Source organism: Mobula birostris, chromosome 14, assembly GCF_030028105.1.
Source record: "Mobula birostris isolate sMobBir1 chromosome 14, sMobBir1.hap1, whole genome shotgun sequence".
NCBI classification, from domain to species: Eukaryota; Metazoa; Chordata; class Chondrichthyes; order Myliobatiformes; family Myliobatidae; genus Mobula; species Mobula birostris.
Genome location: NC_092383.1, coordinates 65,663,799 through 65,681,432, shown reverse-complemented (window position 1 = coordinate 65,681,432; position 17,634 = coordinate 65,663,799). Strand labels below are relative to the sequence as shown.

The 17,634-nt window shown below is 37.5% G+C and overlaps 1 protein-coding gene across 4 annotated transcripts in view; it reads left to right on the top strand.

Moving 5' to 3' along the window:
* LOC140209942 (high mobility group protein HMG-I/HMG-Y-like) overlaps nucleotides 1-7,493 on the top strand; it is a 75,308-nt gene extending 67,815 nt beyond the window's left edge. For 3 of the 4 annotated variants that reach the window (XR_011889108.1, XM_072278625.1, XM_072278622.1), the window contains one exon: nucleotides 1,889-7,493. Coding sequence is in view for 2 of the 4 variants with exons in the window: in XM_072278625.1 (XP_072134726.1) it covers nucleotides 1,889-1,945 (57 nt within the window). In the remaining 2 variants the exon portion in view is untranslated. The remainder of the gene's footprint in view (nucleotides 1-1,888) is intronic. The other variant, XM_072278624.1, reaches the window with a different exon arrangement.
* The last annotated feature ends 10,141 nt before the right edge of the window (nucleotides 7,494-17,634 follow it).

The following is a 17,634-nucleotide window of genomic DNA, read 5'->3' as shown; positions in this document are numbered from 1 at the left end:
TCAGTGAGTAAATACCACTCGAACGCTCAGTCAGTGAAGTCTTGCAGCACTTCGCTTAGGATTAGAGGAAGTTGGGCAGTAATTAACTGGGTTGGATTTCAAAGTTCAAAGGTACAATTTAATGTCGGAGAAATGTATACAATATACATCCTGAAATGCTTTTTCTTTGCAACCATCCACGAAAACAGAGGAGTGCCACAAGAATGAACAACAATTAAATGTTAGAACCCCAAAGACCCCCCCCAGCTCCCCCTCCCTCCCGTGCATTAGTGGCAACAAGCAACGATCCCTCTCCCCCCCACCGGCACAAATAAAGTGCACCCGCTACCAGCATTCAAGTGTGAGCAAACCAATAGCAAAGACTACATTGTTCACTGGCTGATTTGTCCTACTTTAGGTAAATTGTACCTCCTGGTAATTTTCCACTTTATTAGGTAAATATTAATTATGGAGTGCAGGTCTTCATTACAGTCTGCGATACAGTCTTTTCCCAGAACCTTTGCTGTATCCACTGCTGTCAATTGTTCCTTGGTTTTACATGGAATGAATTGAATTGGCTGAAGAAGGTGGTTCCTCTGATGGTGGGTATCTCAAGAACAAGCCGAGGTGCATCATATATCAGATGGTGGATTGCATAGTCATCTGTGTCTAAAGTTGTAGGAAGGCTGAACTGGCATAAATTAGCTTTATCAGAATAACACTGTAGGCTGTGGGTGACCTAGATGATAGTTTGATTATTTGGGATGATACAATACTGAGATTCCAGCAAGGATTTCCTGGTACAGTGGGTACAAATTTGGAAGGTTGCTTTTGAATTGCTTGGAGAGCAAAGGAGGGTGAGGAATAGGACAGATGCTTTCCAGGACTGTATAATTACATAAGAGGGATAACGATGCCAGAGTTGAAGGCACAGTACCCCAAAGGAGCCAGTCCGTGAGCCAAGATGGCAAGGGATTTGAATTGGCAAACTAAACCAGCATTTACAAACTTGGAATAAATGAAATGAGAATTGATTATTTTAGAAGTTATGGATTTTTTTAAAAGTTATTCAGTGGAAGAAATAATATCACTCGCTTGCTTTTCAGGTCCAGTGGTAATTGCAATGGTGCACATCATTTAAACCCGTTATATCACATGAATAAGGCACATCATTTTCACTCCTTTATGCAGAGAGAAGTGTTGTAGTCTTCAACCCAGCCTTCCACTGTCCTGGCATTGTCCAGTTGGTGCCAGTCTTCCCCCATCTTGGACAGCCAGGGAGGCCCTGCTCAATGCCTATCAAAGCCATCACTATTATGAATGTCTCTGAGTTTGGTAATCATTCAGTACCCAGAGAGAAAATGAAGGACATTTAAAAAAAAATTAAATGACTGCACACAGTACAGAGACTATAAGAGTAGCCCTGTTAATTCGAATGGAAAGCTCAGTGAGGACTCAGAGCTTCCTGGTTGACCTGCAGCTGGCATTCTGCGGAGTTAGGGTTTGTCCACATCCCCCTGCTGAGCAATAACCCATTTAAAGGCTTATCTGCCAGTGAATCAGGGCAGTTCACCAACTCTTCTTCGGTAGTATATGTGAATAATTCAGTGTAGCTTTTACCTTCATTTATGCAGTCACCAGATAATGGCTTCAGCATTGATATACAATATTCACCATTGTATCTCCACATGTGGCTAAACTGTGGAATTCTTTGCATAACCATTACCGGCTGATAAATGTGTACATGTGAGTCTTGATTACATTTTTATTTGTTGAGAGATTGCAATGCATACCACAATATGAAAGACAAATGTGAGGAAAGTCCACTTTGGAAGTACAAGTTAATTAGATTTGATAGGAAGACTATACTTGTAGTACTTCTGATTGTAATTTTCATTTTTGTTTGTAGGAAAAGGTAGAGCAAGAAGAAGAGCATGCTTCTCAAGAATCTTCAGAAGAACAATAAATCTGTAAGATTTTCACTACCTCATCCAACAGTTGGCTCCTGTCAATACCTGGACCACAAACCCTATCACACTGATTTCATTATAGTCTTAACAGGGAACTACCAACAGCACTGGAACACTACACTACATTTTTAAATACAGATCAAGGTATTTCAAAGAAAATGACATTTAACGAAGGGCAGTGTAAACAATTGAATTCATTATGTCATGTTTTGTCATTCTGGTTAAGTTTCTAAGTGTTGGCCTTCAAATTAAACCAGTTAAGAGGACAATGCTAATGAACATTTTAGTGCCAAGAAATAAAATAAAACAAACAAGGGTCTGTTCTGTTGTTGATTATTCGTGTAGAAAATGTATATCACATGTTGGAGGTGTTAACCCTTGGCAAACATGAAGATAGGTACAATGGCTGTCATAATAGACAGCAGAGAGCAGCTCTTCATGCCTGCATTTGCAGTAGAATCCCAGCCCAGCTGGATTATAGAACAGCCGTTTCCTATAAGTCAAAATGGCTAACACATTCATAGCTACATAACCATCCATTTTATACATTTCTTTTGTGAGTCATTTTATTTTTGTTTTTGGCATGGTTTAGGATTGTGTAGATGAACCTATGTTAGTCTTTGAAACAGATTATGAATTATAATTTGTAGGCATCCTTCCAGGTGGAAGAGAATTCTTTAGGCTTTATATAATAGTTAACTTTGCCTGGAGCTAATCATGTTTATATTCTATCATTAATAACTTTTGCATTATGTATACCATGCTTCATGTGACATGCAAATGCATTTTAAGTAATTTGTGAAGTTAAGAGTGACATTTCATTTACATGAATCTTAGCCCTGTTATTCTTTCCGTATTCCAAATGCATACACTGCTTTCCATAAAAGTAAGCAGTGAGACCTTTTTTATTCAAGGAAAGACATTTGACTGTTTAATCTCTGAATTGGAGACTACAATTTGGTTTGTTGGTAAACACAAACACGGGAGTGAAATTAGCTATTGACAGTGAAGGAGCATTTTATAACTAGGCAGAGATTATTTGTCCCCTGTTGTATTGAACTTGAATCCAGAAGCAGTTATAGGTCAAATGAGGTAAAATGTTTCATTTCGATACGACAGTAAAAGTGTAAAGGCTCAGGAAATCCATAAGATTTGGAAATCTGTCCATTTAATAAGAATTCTACTTCTGAACTATTATTTTAAAATGCTACATGGGCAATGTTACTTTGTACATTAAAATTATAGTAATTACATATGCAAAATAATTTTTTGTCCCCTTGGAGCATTTACACCAGCAGTTGTGCTTGTCATCTTGTAATTTAGCTGAGTTCACTATGCCACTGATCAATAATGTGTTTAAATACACAAAATTAAACTGGGAACCATTGACCTGGTTAAATGAAAGACTGCAATTGCTGAATTTATTTGAGTCCATTCAGTTGATTTTGCTAATATAGAGATTTATATTCTGGCAATACAGATTAATTATTTTTTATTGCTATTTGAGTAAGAGAGTATCCTTTAGCTGGACTATACCGACTGTAATTAACAAATTGCACATATATATGTACCAATGAAATCCTTTAAAATTCAGTGGATACTCAAGAGGAGAGACTTTTAAGATGCTGACAGTTAAGCCATGTTGAAACAGGTATCGGATTAAGACTTGAGGGATAAAAGTATACTGAAAGATAGAAATTACACATTTTTACTTTTGCATGTTAAGTTCCTAGTTTATGACATGCTGAACTTTGAAAGTAACTATATAGAGACTGTTGATAAAATAACATTAATGACATTTAGAATATAATAATTGAGGTATTACTTGCAAATATAATGCTTCATATGATACCTTATTTAGATTGTAATACCTCTTACCGACTGCAAACATTTAATCAATATTGCTTTACTATAACAAACACCAAGTGCTAGAGTTAAGCTATAATTATGAGTTACAGAGGCATTATTTGCTTGTTTAACCAACTTATTCAGATGATGCATAAGCATTGCTTAAAGTTAAATTTAGAAAGGACCAAGTTAACTAGTGTTTGTTAGTCTGTTTTCTGGATTTCATGTTCTTGGTAATGCTTTAATCATCCACATTTTTTTAGGGAAGAGGACATTATAAATTTATGAGGAATAATTTTCATTTACTATGCTTTGAATATCATTGATTATAATTCTGATGCAGAATTGTGAGATCTATCAATTCTCGAATCAAAGCTTTGTGCCACTTGAAAATCTGAAGCATAACAATTTTGACTAAAGCTCTAGTGCAAAACTGAGAGTTTGCTACACTGTCAGGGGATACTGTCTTTTCAGTGAGCCAGTAAACTGAAGCCCAGTCACCACACTTGGCTGGATGTTAAGATAATTCCATGGCCCTATTTTGAAGAGAATAGGAGAGCTTTCTTCCTTCAGCTGCCCAAAACTTTCCCCCATCAACATCAGTGAAGCAGATGAGGTGTGATTGTGGGATCTGACTGTGTACAAATTGACAGCTGAGTTTCCTGTATTATGATAATTGATCACCTGTAAAGCTCATTTACAATGTGACATACTGAAAAGCATTATTAAATGTGTAACTTCTAATTTGGAATAGCACCCATATGATGACTGAATCATTATACAGATAAATTCACTGGTTTTGCAGTTTCATTAACAGACTATTTAATATCCTGCCACTTTAATTTGCATCTAATATTAGATGTTATTAAAACTTAGATTTAACCTGCTAGCTAATATGGACAAGATAAACGTTGTATAATAAAAGTGCTCTTTCACGGCCTCCTGTGGCTTCAGGTATCAGAATTTTGAGTCTATGAAATCCTCTTTCACAAAGTGCTCAGGCTGCTTAACTAAACAAAATGAATTTTATGTTGTTTGACCATGAACAAGTACAGAAATCTTTTATGCATTGAACAAAATGGCTGCCAAATTATAGTATGCCTCTTTAAATTGCTGTGTTTATCCTAGATATTTAATTGAAAACTGGCTTGAAGCAAATTTTTGGAGAAAGGACATTTAAAAGACTGTTTAAAGTTATGGAATACCCAGTTTATGGATAAGCAAATGAAATATTTCTTCTTAAATGTCAATAGATATAATGAGGCAAAACTCAATAATGGTAATTTGTTAATCCATGTTCTTAAATATTTCTGTTTGAATACTGGTAAAGTACAACTTTCTTTACTACTTATGAATGAAATCTGCTTGTAAAGATTTTTCAGCAGGAGTCAGTTCATTACTCAGATTTCACATTATTTTGCAGTATTAGTACTGTGCTGAACAGATGCAACTTTGGTTTCCGTATTCATAACTACCTCTTTTTAGTTTCATATTTTCTCGGTTGCTGCTGTACACAAAATACAATTCATCTGTGCATCTCCTTAACCACTGATTAACTATGGTGAAGGTTTCAGGTATAACTCACATTGAGAGAAAAAAAATGTAAAGATTTGAGTTTGCTGCTTATTACATTACAAAAAAAAACAGTAAGTTGGTAAAAAGGAAAGAAAGGGGATTTGCATTGTAAATGTTACGGTTATTTAAGAAAATGTTCAAGATATGAATTTGCAATCTACTTGAAAGACTCTGAAGCCACAGAAAAGATTGTCACAAGACATGTTGAGAGCTATAATGCTTGAATGTTATAACTGTAAATTCAAATTAATAGATTATAAAATGGCATCTGTTACGAAAACATTTAATGGTGTACCTGTATTGTATCATTCCCAAAATAGTTAATTTTTATGTAAAACTGATTGCTAGACAACTATTCTCATGTTAAACCCATCCCCTTCAGTAGGCAGATCTTGGAACCACTAAAGATGGTAATTTGAGCACTGTTTCACAATATTTAGAATATATTTTAAACATTTTTTTCTAAATTTAATTCTTCACTAATAAATTTGGAAAAATGTTTAGAATATTTTAAGTTACAAATCATGAATGTAAGTAGTTGTGTCTGGTCTTCTTTCATAGTGTGTAATCTACACTTTATAGCTGCCAACTGCTCTTTAGTATATCTTGATTGATATGCTGCCTCTTTAAACCAGATCTCATTATTCTGTTCATAGAGGCCATTCTTTGATCAGACACAATATTGTTATTTCAATGCCGCATAGCACAAGGAGAGGCACAAACCTGGATTCCAGCCACCATTTGGGGGTTCAGTGATGTTAAGGAAAGGAATACCAGACTGGAAACAGAAAAAATACTACCTATTGTGTAGATTTCTTTCTGTGGACATGAGTTCTTGTAATCTACCCTATGTCCATGCCATTTTACCATATCCTTAATAGAAAGAGTACATCATCTTGGTAATTGTCAATGAACACAAACCCAATTCCCACATTGATGGGAAAATACTTGCATTGTTTTGTATCCATGTGCATTGCTGTGATACAATGCATACAACCCATATAAGGTAAATAGAACACTGATGCATTAAGACTGTAGCTGTGGAGGAAAATGTTTTTGTGCAATCTTTGGAAGTAAATTGCAAATGTGTTTATACAGACTTTTATAATTTTGTTGCACCAAACATTAAGAGACTAATTCCCCTTCCTTCCAACACTGCCAAACCAATGAGGAGTTCAGTACCAAGATATACAATCTCTGTTCTGGTGGGCACCTGGATTATACTGTGGCGTCAGTGATCCAACATGTGTTTTTTACTGCAAGGAACTGGACTGACAGATATCAGATATGTTTTACAATTTTACCAACTCACTGTTTAAAAGTTGAAATTCATGGTGTTAGCTGTTTTACAAATTGGTGGATATTTGAATACAAGTGAAGAGCTGATTACTGTATTGAAATAAAGCAAAGATGTTAACGAGACTTCAGAAAAGAAAAACACTTGTTATGCAAAGGAGATAAAGCACAGATTTGGATTGTACCTCAGTTAAATAAAAATCCTGGTTATGTTCAAGGCAAATCACAGAATGCCTACCTCAGGACAAATGTTGGTGAACCTGCTGACTTAATACATGCATAGTATAGAAAGTTTTACTGAAATCTCATATTTGCTAAACGATGTAAAGAGACAATGTTGTGGAAACATTTTATATTCATGATAGAAACTTGAAGCAGTGATTGTGAAAAATCTAAATAAATGTGTGTGATTAAGGGCACAACAGTTATACAATGTTATAGTTTAATATTTTCCCATCAGAAGTGTTTTGCATTCCAGCCATTTTTTAAAAATCTAATCTCTTGGCACTGTGGGAGTTTGGTACAGTACTTTAACATGTTTACTGATCAATAAAATGTGGCAGATGATTTGTACATGAATGCCTTAGTTGTGTTTAATTGCTTACATTGATATTTTATTTTTTGAATGATGTTTGGTGCAACAATAAAAACAATGATTATTCAAACTCGTATTATTGTGTGCCCTTTTGAACCGAAATTGTGCTTCTGTGCCACCATCTGCTGGATCACTCATGACATTACATGCTCCTGTTAAAACACTTTTTGAAAACTTGACTTAAAAAATATCATAACTAATAGTTAATGTTACAGACCTGAGTACAGTTTTATGTGTTAAGTATTATCATGAAATACTCTTAGGGATGAAATAAAAGCATTTTGAATAGTTGGGGTGTTTTTTTAATTAATGAAGTGTACATTATTTCACAATAATATTAAATAAAACTCCAACAGTCCAGTACCCCTGGGACTTTGGAGCCAGATTTGCAGATTTTCTGGACTACTGGATTTTATTCTTCTAACTTGCTCTTTTTAGATGTTACACAGGTGCTATATAAATTTTCCAATGACCCTGGTGAGTTGAAAACAATCATGGCAACCAATGAGGTAGAAGGTACTGTAGGAGCCAAGGCCTTGGAGAGCTGACTGGCAGAAGCAGCAAACATCGCTTGGTGAGCCATGTACCAAATCGTCAGGGTTTCTGAATAGTTGGGGTAGTGGATGGGTGTCTTAATGTAACATCCTTCTCGGTTAAAATTCTCACAGTACCTTATGACATCAATTGCATTTGGGGGTACAAGACAATGAAGAAAAAAAATGTGGTAACTCAGTATACTTTGCCATAAAACTCAAATCATTTGTTGTGCTGTTTGCTGTCAACTATTAGCAAAAATATATTAAACTTATTGATTAAATTCAAAGCATTATTAAATTCTAATTATCACATCAGAAGTAATCAAATCCTGTGCTGAAACCACAATAATGAGTGATGCAGTTTAAATTCGGTGTTATTGTCAGGTGTACAGAATTGGAAAGTGTCAACAGCTTATTGGGAAGCACAGGTTCTCAGTACATTAGCAGGGATTGGGGTGTAGCCAGTGCATAACTTTTTCTTGATTTCAAGAGGTGAATTAAAGAATGAAAGGTTGGCATTTATGATGGTGAGGAGTACGGGAAGAAAACGGAGGATTTAGCAAGATGGTTGGACTCTTGTTAGAGATTTTCAGTACCTGGGATTCTATGGAATACATTACTTTGTACTTAGCCTTGCCTGAGTATTGCCGATGCCTTGTTGCATGGGATGAGGGACTGCTTAAGTACTTGTCGATTTATGAAGGGAATTGGACAAAGAGGTTCGGAGTTAGTAGTCCTGATGAATCTCCAGTATTGACCAGGTTACAAATGAGTAAGTGCCGATTGTTGACAGGACATTCCATCACTTGCTGTTCATTGAGAATAAGTAGGTGTGGCAGGAATTTCCAGGTTTGATTTGCCTTAATTTTAGTGAACAAGACAAACTTGTACAATTTTCATTGCCACATAGAAGCTAATGTTTTGGTTGTCATGAATATTTCTGATTTCTGATTTTTTTCCCTTTTTAAAAAAAATAATCTACATCTTTAGTCCTTTTACCAAAATGCATGACCGTGCACTACCCTGCATGATATTCCATCTGCCGTTCTTTGCCCTTTCTGCTAATCCATCTTGTCCTTTTTCAGACTCCCAGCTTCCTCAACACTGTCTGCCCTTCCACCTGCCTTTGTATCATCTGCATACTTGGCCACAAAGCCATCAGTTGCATCATGCAATTCAATGACGTGAAAAGAAGCAATAGAATCCAATACATTTCTCAAGGAAGATTTCCCCCTTAAGGCAACCATGCTGATTTCAGCCTATTTTATCTTGTGCAATCAAGTACCCCGAAACCTCATCCTCAATAATGGACTCCAACATCTTACCAAGCATTGAAGTCAGGCTAACTGGCCTATATTTGTTTGTCTTTTGCATCCTTCCTCAAGTGTGAAGTGGCATTTGCAAGTTTCCAGTCCTCCAGAAAATACCCTTGTCTTTGTGACAGTTGACTCAATATGGCGGCTTGGATTAAGTGGCTGACAATATTTCAATGGGACTTGTGACTGCAAAGTCCTGTACTCTGCAGGGTCTCTGCAGAGCCATTCTCAGGGTTGCAACTTGGAAAATCCATTGGTACATGTGACGTAATTGTCCCGATCTCACTGCTCCCAGGAAGATCCGAGAGAAAAATTGTGAAACAGAAATGCCAGATGTCATTTGTATAATACAAATGTTGAAGCATTTCTGTTTTCTTTAATGTAGTTCAACTTTTGAAATTTCTTGTTGGGTAAATAATTTAGGGTTCATCATCCAAATTATTTTTGTTGTAATGCCACAAAGACTAAAGCAAATGTTATCAACAAATTTTGGCATAAAGTCGGTTGCTGAAATGTTTAAAAATGTTGGCTTTGACTCGTGATTTTCATATCAGAGCACACTGAATAATATGTTCAAATGAAGTTTTTTTTATAAAAATACAATATTTTTGTTTAAAATCAAAAGATTGTTTAACATAATCTGTGCTTTTGGGTTTTTATTAGTGTAGTACAATTGAGTTATATTACACCCTCCTGCAAAATGAATGATGTTTAAAATGTGGCGCATTTCTGTAGCTATTCCTGCTTTTGGTATTACTGTAACCTCTTTTGAGGGTCCAAGTATTTTAAAATTTGAAGTTCATAATGCAATAAACAAATAAGATGAAGAAAGGAAAGGCAACAGGTCCTGCTGAATTAGTAATAGAACAAATTATCACCCTTGAAGATTATGGAATTGAAAAACTTACTGATTTAATCAATGACATTTATGAGACCGGAATAATACCAGAAGGGATGAAAAAATCAGTATTTATCACTCTTTCTAAGAAACCTGGAGCAATAGAATGTGAATTACATAGGACCATAAGTTTAATGAGTCATATCACCAAGATACTTCTAAGAATTTTGATGACAAGAGCTAAAAGTAAGATACAAGCTGAAATAGGCAAAGAACAATGTGGTTTTGTGAAAGACAAAGGTACAAGAAACACAATATTGATGTTAAGGGTACTATCAGAACAGGCTATTCAAATACAAAAAGATTTGTTTTATCGACTACACAAAAGCATTTGATAAAGTGAAGTACAATAAGTTATTTGAAATATTACAGAAAACTCTACATCTAGATTCGAAAGACCTCTGCCTAATCAGAAATCTGTACTGGGAACAAACTGCCGCTGTAAGAATAGATGGAGAAGTGAGTCAGTTTACAAAAATCAAGAGGCGCTAGACAAGTGTGTGTTTTCTCCCTGATTTATTTAATGTGTACAGTGAAACAACATTACAAAAAATAAGAGACATCTTGGGAATCAAAGTTGGCGGTGAAAACATCAATAATTTCAGATATGCAGGTGACACTGTGTTAATTGCAAGAACGGAGGAAGAACTACAAAACTTAATTGATATAATTGTTGAAGAAAGTGCAAAAATGCCTGTCAATTGCAAAAAGACAAAATATATGGTGATATCCAAAAAGAAGGAGAATCCTATCTGCAGGCTGAGAATAAACGGGGAAGACATAAAACAAGTACAGAACTTTTGCTACTTAGGAAACTGGGTGACATTAGATGGCAGGTGCGACTTGGACATCAAAAGAAGAATAGGGATGGCAAAAAACACCTTTACGAGAATGAAGAGTATACTGACCAATACTAAATTAGGCATCACAACCTGCCTCAGTGCTGAAATGTTACGTTTATCCAGTTATGTTATATGGCACAGAATGTTGGACAATATCTAGTAACATGAGGAGATGAATTGTAGCAGCAGAGATGTGGTTTTTGAGGAGAATGCAAAGAATATCATGGATGAAACAAATATCTGACGAGGATGTCATAAACAGAGCAAACACAAAAAGAGATTAATGTATGAGATCATGAAAAGGTAATGTGACTTCATTGGATGTGATTAGGAAAGAGGAGTTAGAATGCATGGTAATTATGGGAAAGATTGGAGGGAAGAAAGCAAGAGGAAGACAAAGACAAATGATGATGGAGACAGCAGCCAGAGAACTGGAAATGAATACCAATGAATTGATCGACTTGACCGGAAACAGGAGTGTGTGGGCTATGGCAGTCAAAGCTCAAACTGGACATGGCACCTGATGATGATGTAACCTCTAACCTCTGTTTGCAGTGCCTTGAAAAAGTATTCATCCCCTAACCCTTTGTTCACATAAATCAGTATGACAATCAGGGATTTTGATGAATTTAACTGACAATTTATATTCATGAATGGGATGCTCTTTTGTTCACAGTAGAGCCCAAGAAACAGGGAAAATAGTAAAGCAAGAAAAAGTAAAATTTCAAAGCTGTAATGTCAGTAGTTCAAAAGTATTCATCCCTTCCTTTGCTCAGTACTTAGTTGAACCAACTCTCGCAGCTAGTAGTCTTTTTGGATAAGTTTCTGTTAGCTTAGCACAATGCGATGAAGCAAAATTGCTCAAGCTGTGCCAGGTTAGTTGGGGAGGGTGGTGGAACAATCTTGAGGTCTTGTCAGAGATGTTCGATGGGGTTAAGCTTAGGACTCTGACTGGACTACTCAAGGATATCAGTTGTCTTCATCTGAAGCCACTCCATGGTTGCTCTGGCAGTGTTCTTTGGGTTGTTACTGACTGAAAGACAAACTTGCTCTCCAGTTTAAGGTTTCTGGCAGAGGCTAGCAGGTTTTTATCCAGGATCTCTTAGTGATCTTACAACCAAACATACAGTATCTCTCCCCCCCCCCCCCCAACTTCCCTTGGTGATTCCCTTGTCCATTTGTCCATTCTCACTAACCTCCCTCCCAGCACTTAACCCTGCAAGTGGCCAAAGTGCTACTCCTGCCCATTCACCTCCTTCCTCCCATTCAGGGCCCCAAGCAGTCCTTCCAGGTGAGGCAGCACTTCACCTGTGAATCTGTTGGGATCATCTACTCTGTCCAATACCCCCGATGCTTCGTCCTTTACGTGGATGAGACCTGTTGTAAATTGGGAGACGGCTTCATCGAACTCCTCTGCTCCATCTGCAAAAACTGCAACTTCCTGGTGTCCAAACATTTTAATTCTGATTCCCATTCCATTTCCAACATCTTGGTCCATAGCTTTCTCTTGTGCCATTATGAGGCCACCCTCAGGCTGGGTAGCCTCCAACCTGATTGCATGAATATCAGTTCCTCCTTCCGGTAAAAATATTTTTCCCTTCCTTCTCTTCTTCTATTCCCCACTTTGGCCTCTCAGCTTTTCTCACCAGTCTGTCCCCTCCACCCACGTCCCCTCCTCCTCTTTCTGCACTCTCCTCTCGTATCAGATTCCTTCCTTTCCAGCCCTTTATATTTCCTATCCACCTGGCCTCACCTATCGCCTACCAGCTATGCTCTTTTCCTTCCCCCTCACCTTTTTATTTTGGCATCTTCAGCCTTCATTTCCAGTCCCGAAGAAATGTCTCTTCCCAAATCATCAACTGTTTTTTTATTTCCATAGATGCTACCTGACCTGCTGAATTTCTCCAGCACTTTGTGTGTGTCTCTTTGTTTTTAGCAGCATTCATCTTCCCAGCAAACCTGACCAGATTTCCAGTCCCTGCTGCTGAAAAGCATCTCCATTGCATGATGCTACCCTCCATTATACTTTATGATAGAGATGGTGTTACTGGCTGATCTGCAGTATCAGATTTATGCCACGCATACTACATAGTGTTGAGGCCAAGAAGTCTCCCCTTTTTCCACATCCTTACAGTATCTTCTAAGTGATGCTTTGTAAAGTCTTTACAAGCAAGAATATGTTTTTTTTTTAGCCAGGGGTTCTTTCTTACAACACTTTCATAAATACCCTTTTTGTGCAAGGCCTTAGAGATTGTAGAGTCATGAACTTCGTCTCCAGGTCCAGCCACTAACTGTTAGCGTCATAGTCACCACTCTTACAAGTGCCATACTTCTCTGGGGCAGCCTGACATAGGCTGTGTGGCAATCATTTCATATTTTTTCCACTGATGAACTGCACTGAACTTCAAGATATGTGGCCTTTGAGATGGTGTTGTGCTGTTCCCTGACCTTGTCTTGAATGCTCTTTTGTCTTCATTTTGGTATGGTCTGTTGAAAATGTACCATACTGTTGGATCTTACAGAGAGACAGGGTATTTATTCTTATGAATTTATTGAAAACAAGTGATCCTCCAATTTTCTACATCAATAAATTGGGTGATTTGGTAAGGTCTTATATTGTAGCTGAGTAAAGTTAGTGTAGTAATTACAAAGGTGACGAATACTTTTTCAGCCTCAAATTTTGGTTTTTAATTTTTAGTAAATTGTTGACAGGATTTGGAATTTTTCTTTTGAAATATGATGCACACTGTTTTGTAGATTAGCTCAAAAATCCTACTCCAATATATTTTAAATTTAGAAAATGAGACAGTAAAATGTGAAAATAGTTGCGGGGGCTGAAGACTTTTTCAAGGCACTGTATGCATTCTTTTGTGTTGTCATCCAAAAGAACTCGCCTTTATAGAAAACTTACTCTTCTTTGCTGGGCAAGGAGAGACCTTTGAATTAAATAGCCTTGCTCAGAAAACCTGAGATGTAAAAGCAAGCTTTATTTCACCGCTGCTTTCTCCTCCTTTCACAGAGATGTGGAAGTCCGCAAAGTATTGTGTTGCTTTTCAGCTTCATCACACAAAACCTTTAGAATCGGAATCAAAATCAGGTTTAATGTCACTGACATATGTCATGAAATGTGTTGTTTTGTAGCAGCAATACAGCACAATACATAAATTACAATTATATATAAAATATAATTGTGCAAAAAGAGAACAAAAATTGTGAGGCAGTGTTCATGGGTTTGTTCATTGTCCATTCAGGAATCTGACAGCAGAGGGGAAGAAGCTGTTCCTAAAATGTTGAATGTGTATATTCAGGGTCCTGACTACCTCCCTGATGGCAGAAATGAGAAAAGGGCATATCTGCCTCCTTGAGGCATCAGCTTGAACTAAAGGATCCAAGTCCTTTTAAAGTATTTATCAATAAAATTAGCAATCAGAAATTGGCATGGATCTAAAATTTATAATTATAGTTTGCATTCTTTAACTATTAATTTTTCAACAGTCTGTAAAATTGTGGCTTCTGGGTTTGATGAAAAGTGCAGTCAGTCTCTTAAATTAACTGCCTGATGATTTTTCATTGCTATGACAATGATGGTATTGCGGTGACGAATTCAAAGAATACATGCAACATACTTACTGGTTTCAGACACAGACTGGTTTCTCTCAGATGTGTTTGACGTCTTTGCAGAGGAAAAAGAAACATTAAAGCTGCTCAGTTCATCAAGCTGGCTCCTTGCACTAAACCCTCCCCTTGTGTTTACTTTTATCTTTAAAAAAGAAAGAACTCTGTAGGCTTTGAAAGTGCATCCACTGTGCTGTCTGTGAATAAGGTTTTCATGTGACTCTTGAGACTGAAATGCATGATCATTGCTGTAAATCGAAAGTTAACTATAAATGTCTCAGCTCTACAGCTTGTAATTCTGGTTTTAATTTTCAAACATTCCATCTATTATTCAGGCTCAAGGTTCATTAATACTAACCTAATTTAAGTAAGGAGATCTTTTAAGGTATTTTGGTATGTGCAGTTTCTACTCAAGGCTTTGAAGGCTATTCTTTGGAAAGCAATATGTTTTACTTAGGAAGAATGTCAGAAATGTGGATTTCTAGATCTAGTATCACATGATTTAAGAACAAAGTAGATATCTTTATGTTTATGGAAGAAAAGGCCTGTTAGCATATACAGGATGTGTAGAAAGGTTTGGAAGTTGCAGCACAATGTTGAGAGAAACATTAAGCATAAAGAAGTACTGGACTTAATAAATAAAGGGGCAGGGTATAAACCCTGTCATAGTTTGAAGGCTTACATGACTCCATGACCCAGACAGCTATGTTAACTAGTGTCGGGGCTTTATGCTTTGGCACTTGGTAGATTTCACCCATGTCAAACAGGTCAAAGGTTAGAGGCCAGACTAAGAGTGATCTCCCAGCCTTCCAGGTTTGGGGGGTTCAGCTCAGGGCTAACAATCCTGACTGGTCAAACAAAACTTGCGGAAACAGCAATGAAGAAACCTTATGCATCTGTGTGGCCAAGAATAGAGAGAAATGGAGGACCTTCATTGCAGCCCTAAATTCCAGCAGCATAACAGGTAGTGGTAAGTAAGTATAAAGCAAGGAAGATACGTTGAACATCAGTTAGGCCCCAAAAGGAAAATTGCATCCATTTACAGACACTATCCTCGAGGAAGGGTGTGGATACCCTAGATACTGGGCTTTGGTCATAGAGTCACAGAACACTACAGCACAGAAACAGGCCCTTTGGCCCATCTAGTCCATGCCAAACCAATAATCTGTCTTGTCCCATTGATCTGCACCAGACCATAGCCCTCCATACCCCTCCCTCCTCTTAAATGCTGAAATTGACCCAGCGTCCACCACCTGCAACATCTACACTCTCACCATCCTCTGACTGAAGAAGTTCCCCCTCATGTTCCCCTTAAACATTTCACTTCTCACCCTTAACCCATGACCTCTAGTCGTATTCTCACCCAACCTGCCTGCTTGCATTTACCCTGTCTCTACCCCTCATAATTTTGTGTATCTTTATCAACTATTCCCTCAGTCTTCTACATTCTAGGGAATAAAGTCCCAATTTATTCAATTTTTCTCTGTAATTCAGGTTCTCAAGTCCCCAGCAAAATACTTACAAATTTTTGCTGAACTCTTTCAATCTTATTTATACCTTTCCTGTAGGTAGGTGTCCAAATAGACACAATACAACAAATAAGGCCTCACCAATGTGTTAAACAGTTTCAACATAAAACCCCAACACCTGTACACGATACATTGATGTATGAAGGCCAAAAAATTTCTTTACAGCCATATCTACCTGTGACATTATTTTCAAAGAATGATGGATCTGTATTCCTAGATCCCTCTGTTCTACTGCTTTCCTCAGTGCCCTACTGCTCACTGTGTGAGACCTACACTGGTTGGTCCTCTCAAAGTGCAACACCTCACACTTGTCCGCATTAAATTCCATTTTCCATTTTTTAGCCAATTTCATCAGCTAGTCCAAATCCTGCTGCAAGCTCTGATAGTCTTCCTCATTGTCCACTACACCCCCGATCTTGGAGTCATTCTCAAATTTGCTGAAAAAGTTTACCACATTATCATTCAAATTGTTTATATGTATGACCAACAGCAACAGACCCAGCACCAATCCCTGTGATCCTCCACTAGTCACAGTCCTCCAGTCAGCAAGGCAGACACCTATAACCACTCTCTAAGCCAATGTCTAATACAATTTACTGCCTCATCTTGAATGCCAAGTGACTGAACATTCTTGACCGACCTTGCACGCGGAATCTTGTCAAAGGTCTTGCTGAAGTCCATGTAGACAACATCCACTGCCCTGAACTTTCCTGATAACTTCCTCAAAAAAACTCTATAAGATTGGTATGACACGACTTACCAAACACAAAACCATGTTGACTATCTCCAGTCAGTCTCTGTCTATCCAAATATATATAGTCCCTTAGAATACATTCCAATAACTTTCTCACTACTGATGTCAGGCTCACTGGCCTATAATTTCCCAGCTTATTCTGAAAGCCTTTCTTAAACAACAGAACAACGTTAGTTATTCTCCAATCCTCCAGCACCTCACCCGTGACTCAGGATGGTTTAAATATCTCTGCTAGGAACCCTGCATTTTCTGCACTAGCCTCCCACAGGGGTCGAGGGAACACATTTGTAGAACCCTGGGGATTTATCCACCTTAATTTGCCTCAAGTAACCTGTACAGGGTCCATGATCTTGTAGCTGCATTGCCTCACTTCTATAGACTCTGTGTCCATTTCCCAAGTAAATACAAATGCTAAAAATTCATTTTGGATTGCCCCTCCTTTTTTGGCTCCACTGATTGATTGCCACTTTGACCCTCCAGGGGACCAATTTTGTCCCTTGCGATCCTTTTGCTTTTAATATATCTGCAGAATCTCTTAGGATTCCACATCACCTTGTCTGAAATTCATGTCTTCTTTTAGCCCTCCTGATTTCCTTCTTAAGTTTTCTCTTGCATTTCTTTTACTCCATAAATACCTCATTTGTTCCTACCTGCCTATTCCTGCTACAGACCTCCTTCTTTTCTTAACCAGGGTCTCAATTTCTCTTGAAAACCAAGATTTCCTAAATCTGTTAACCTTGCCTTTTATTCTGACAGGAACACTGTACTCTCAAAATCTCACACAATGAAGGCCTCCCATTTAGGCCAGTGAACAATCTGTCCCAATCCACACTTGCCAGATTCTTTCTGATGCATACAAAACTGCCTTTTCTCTAATTTAG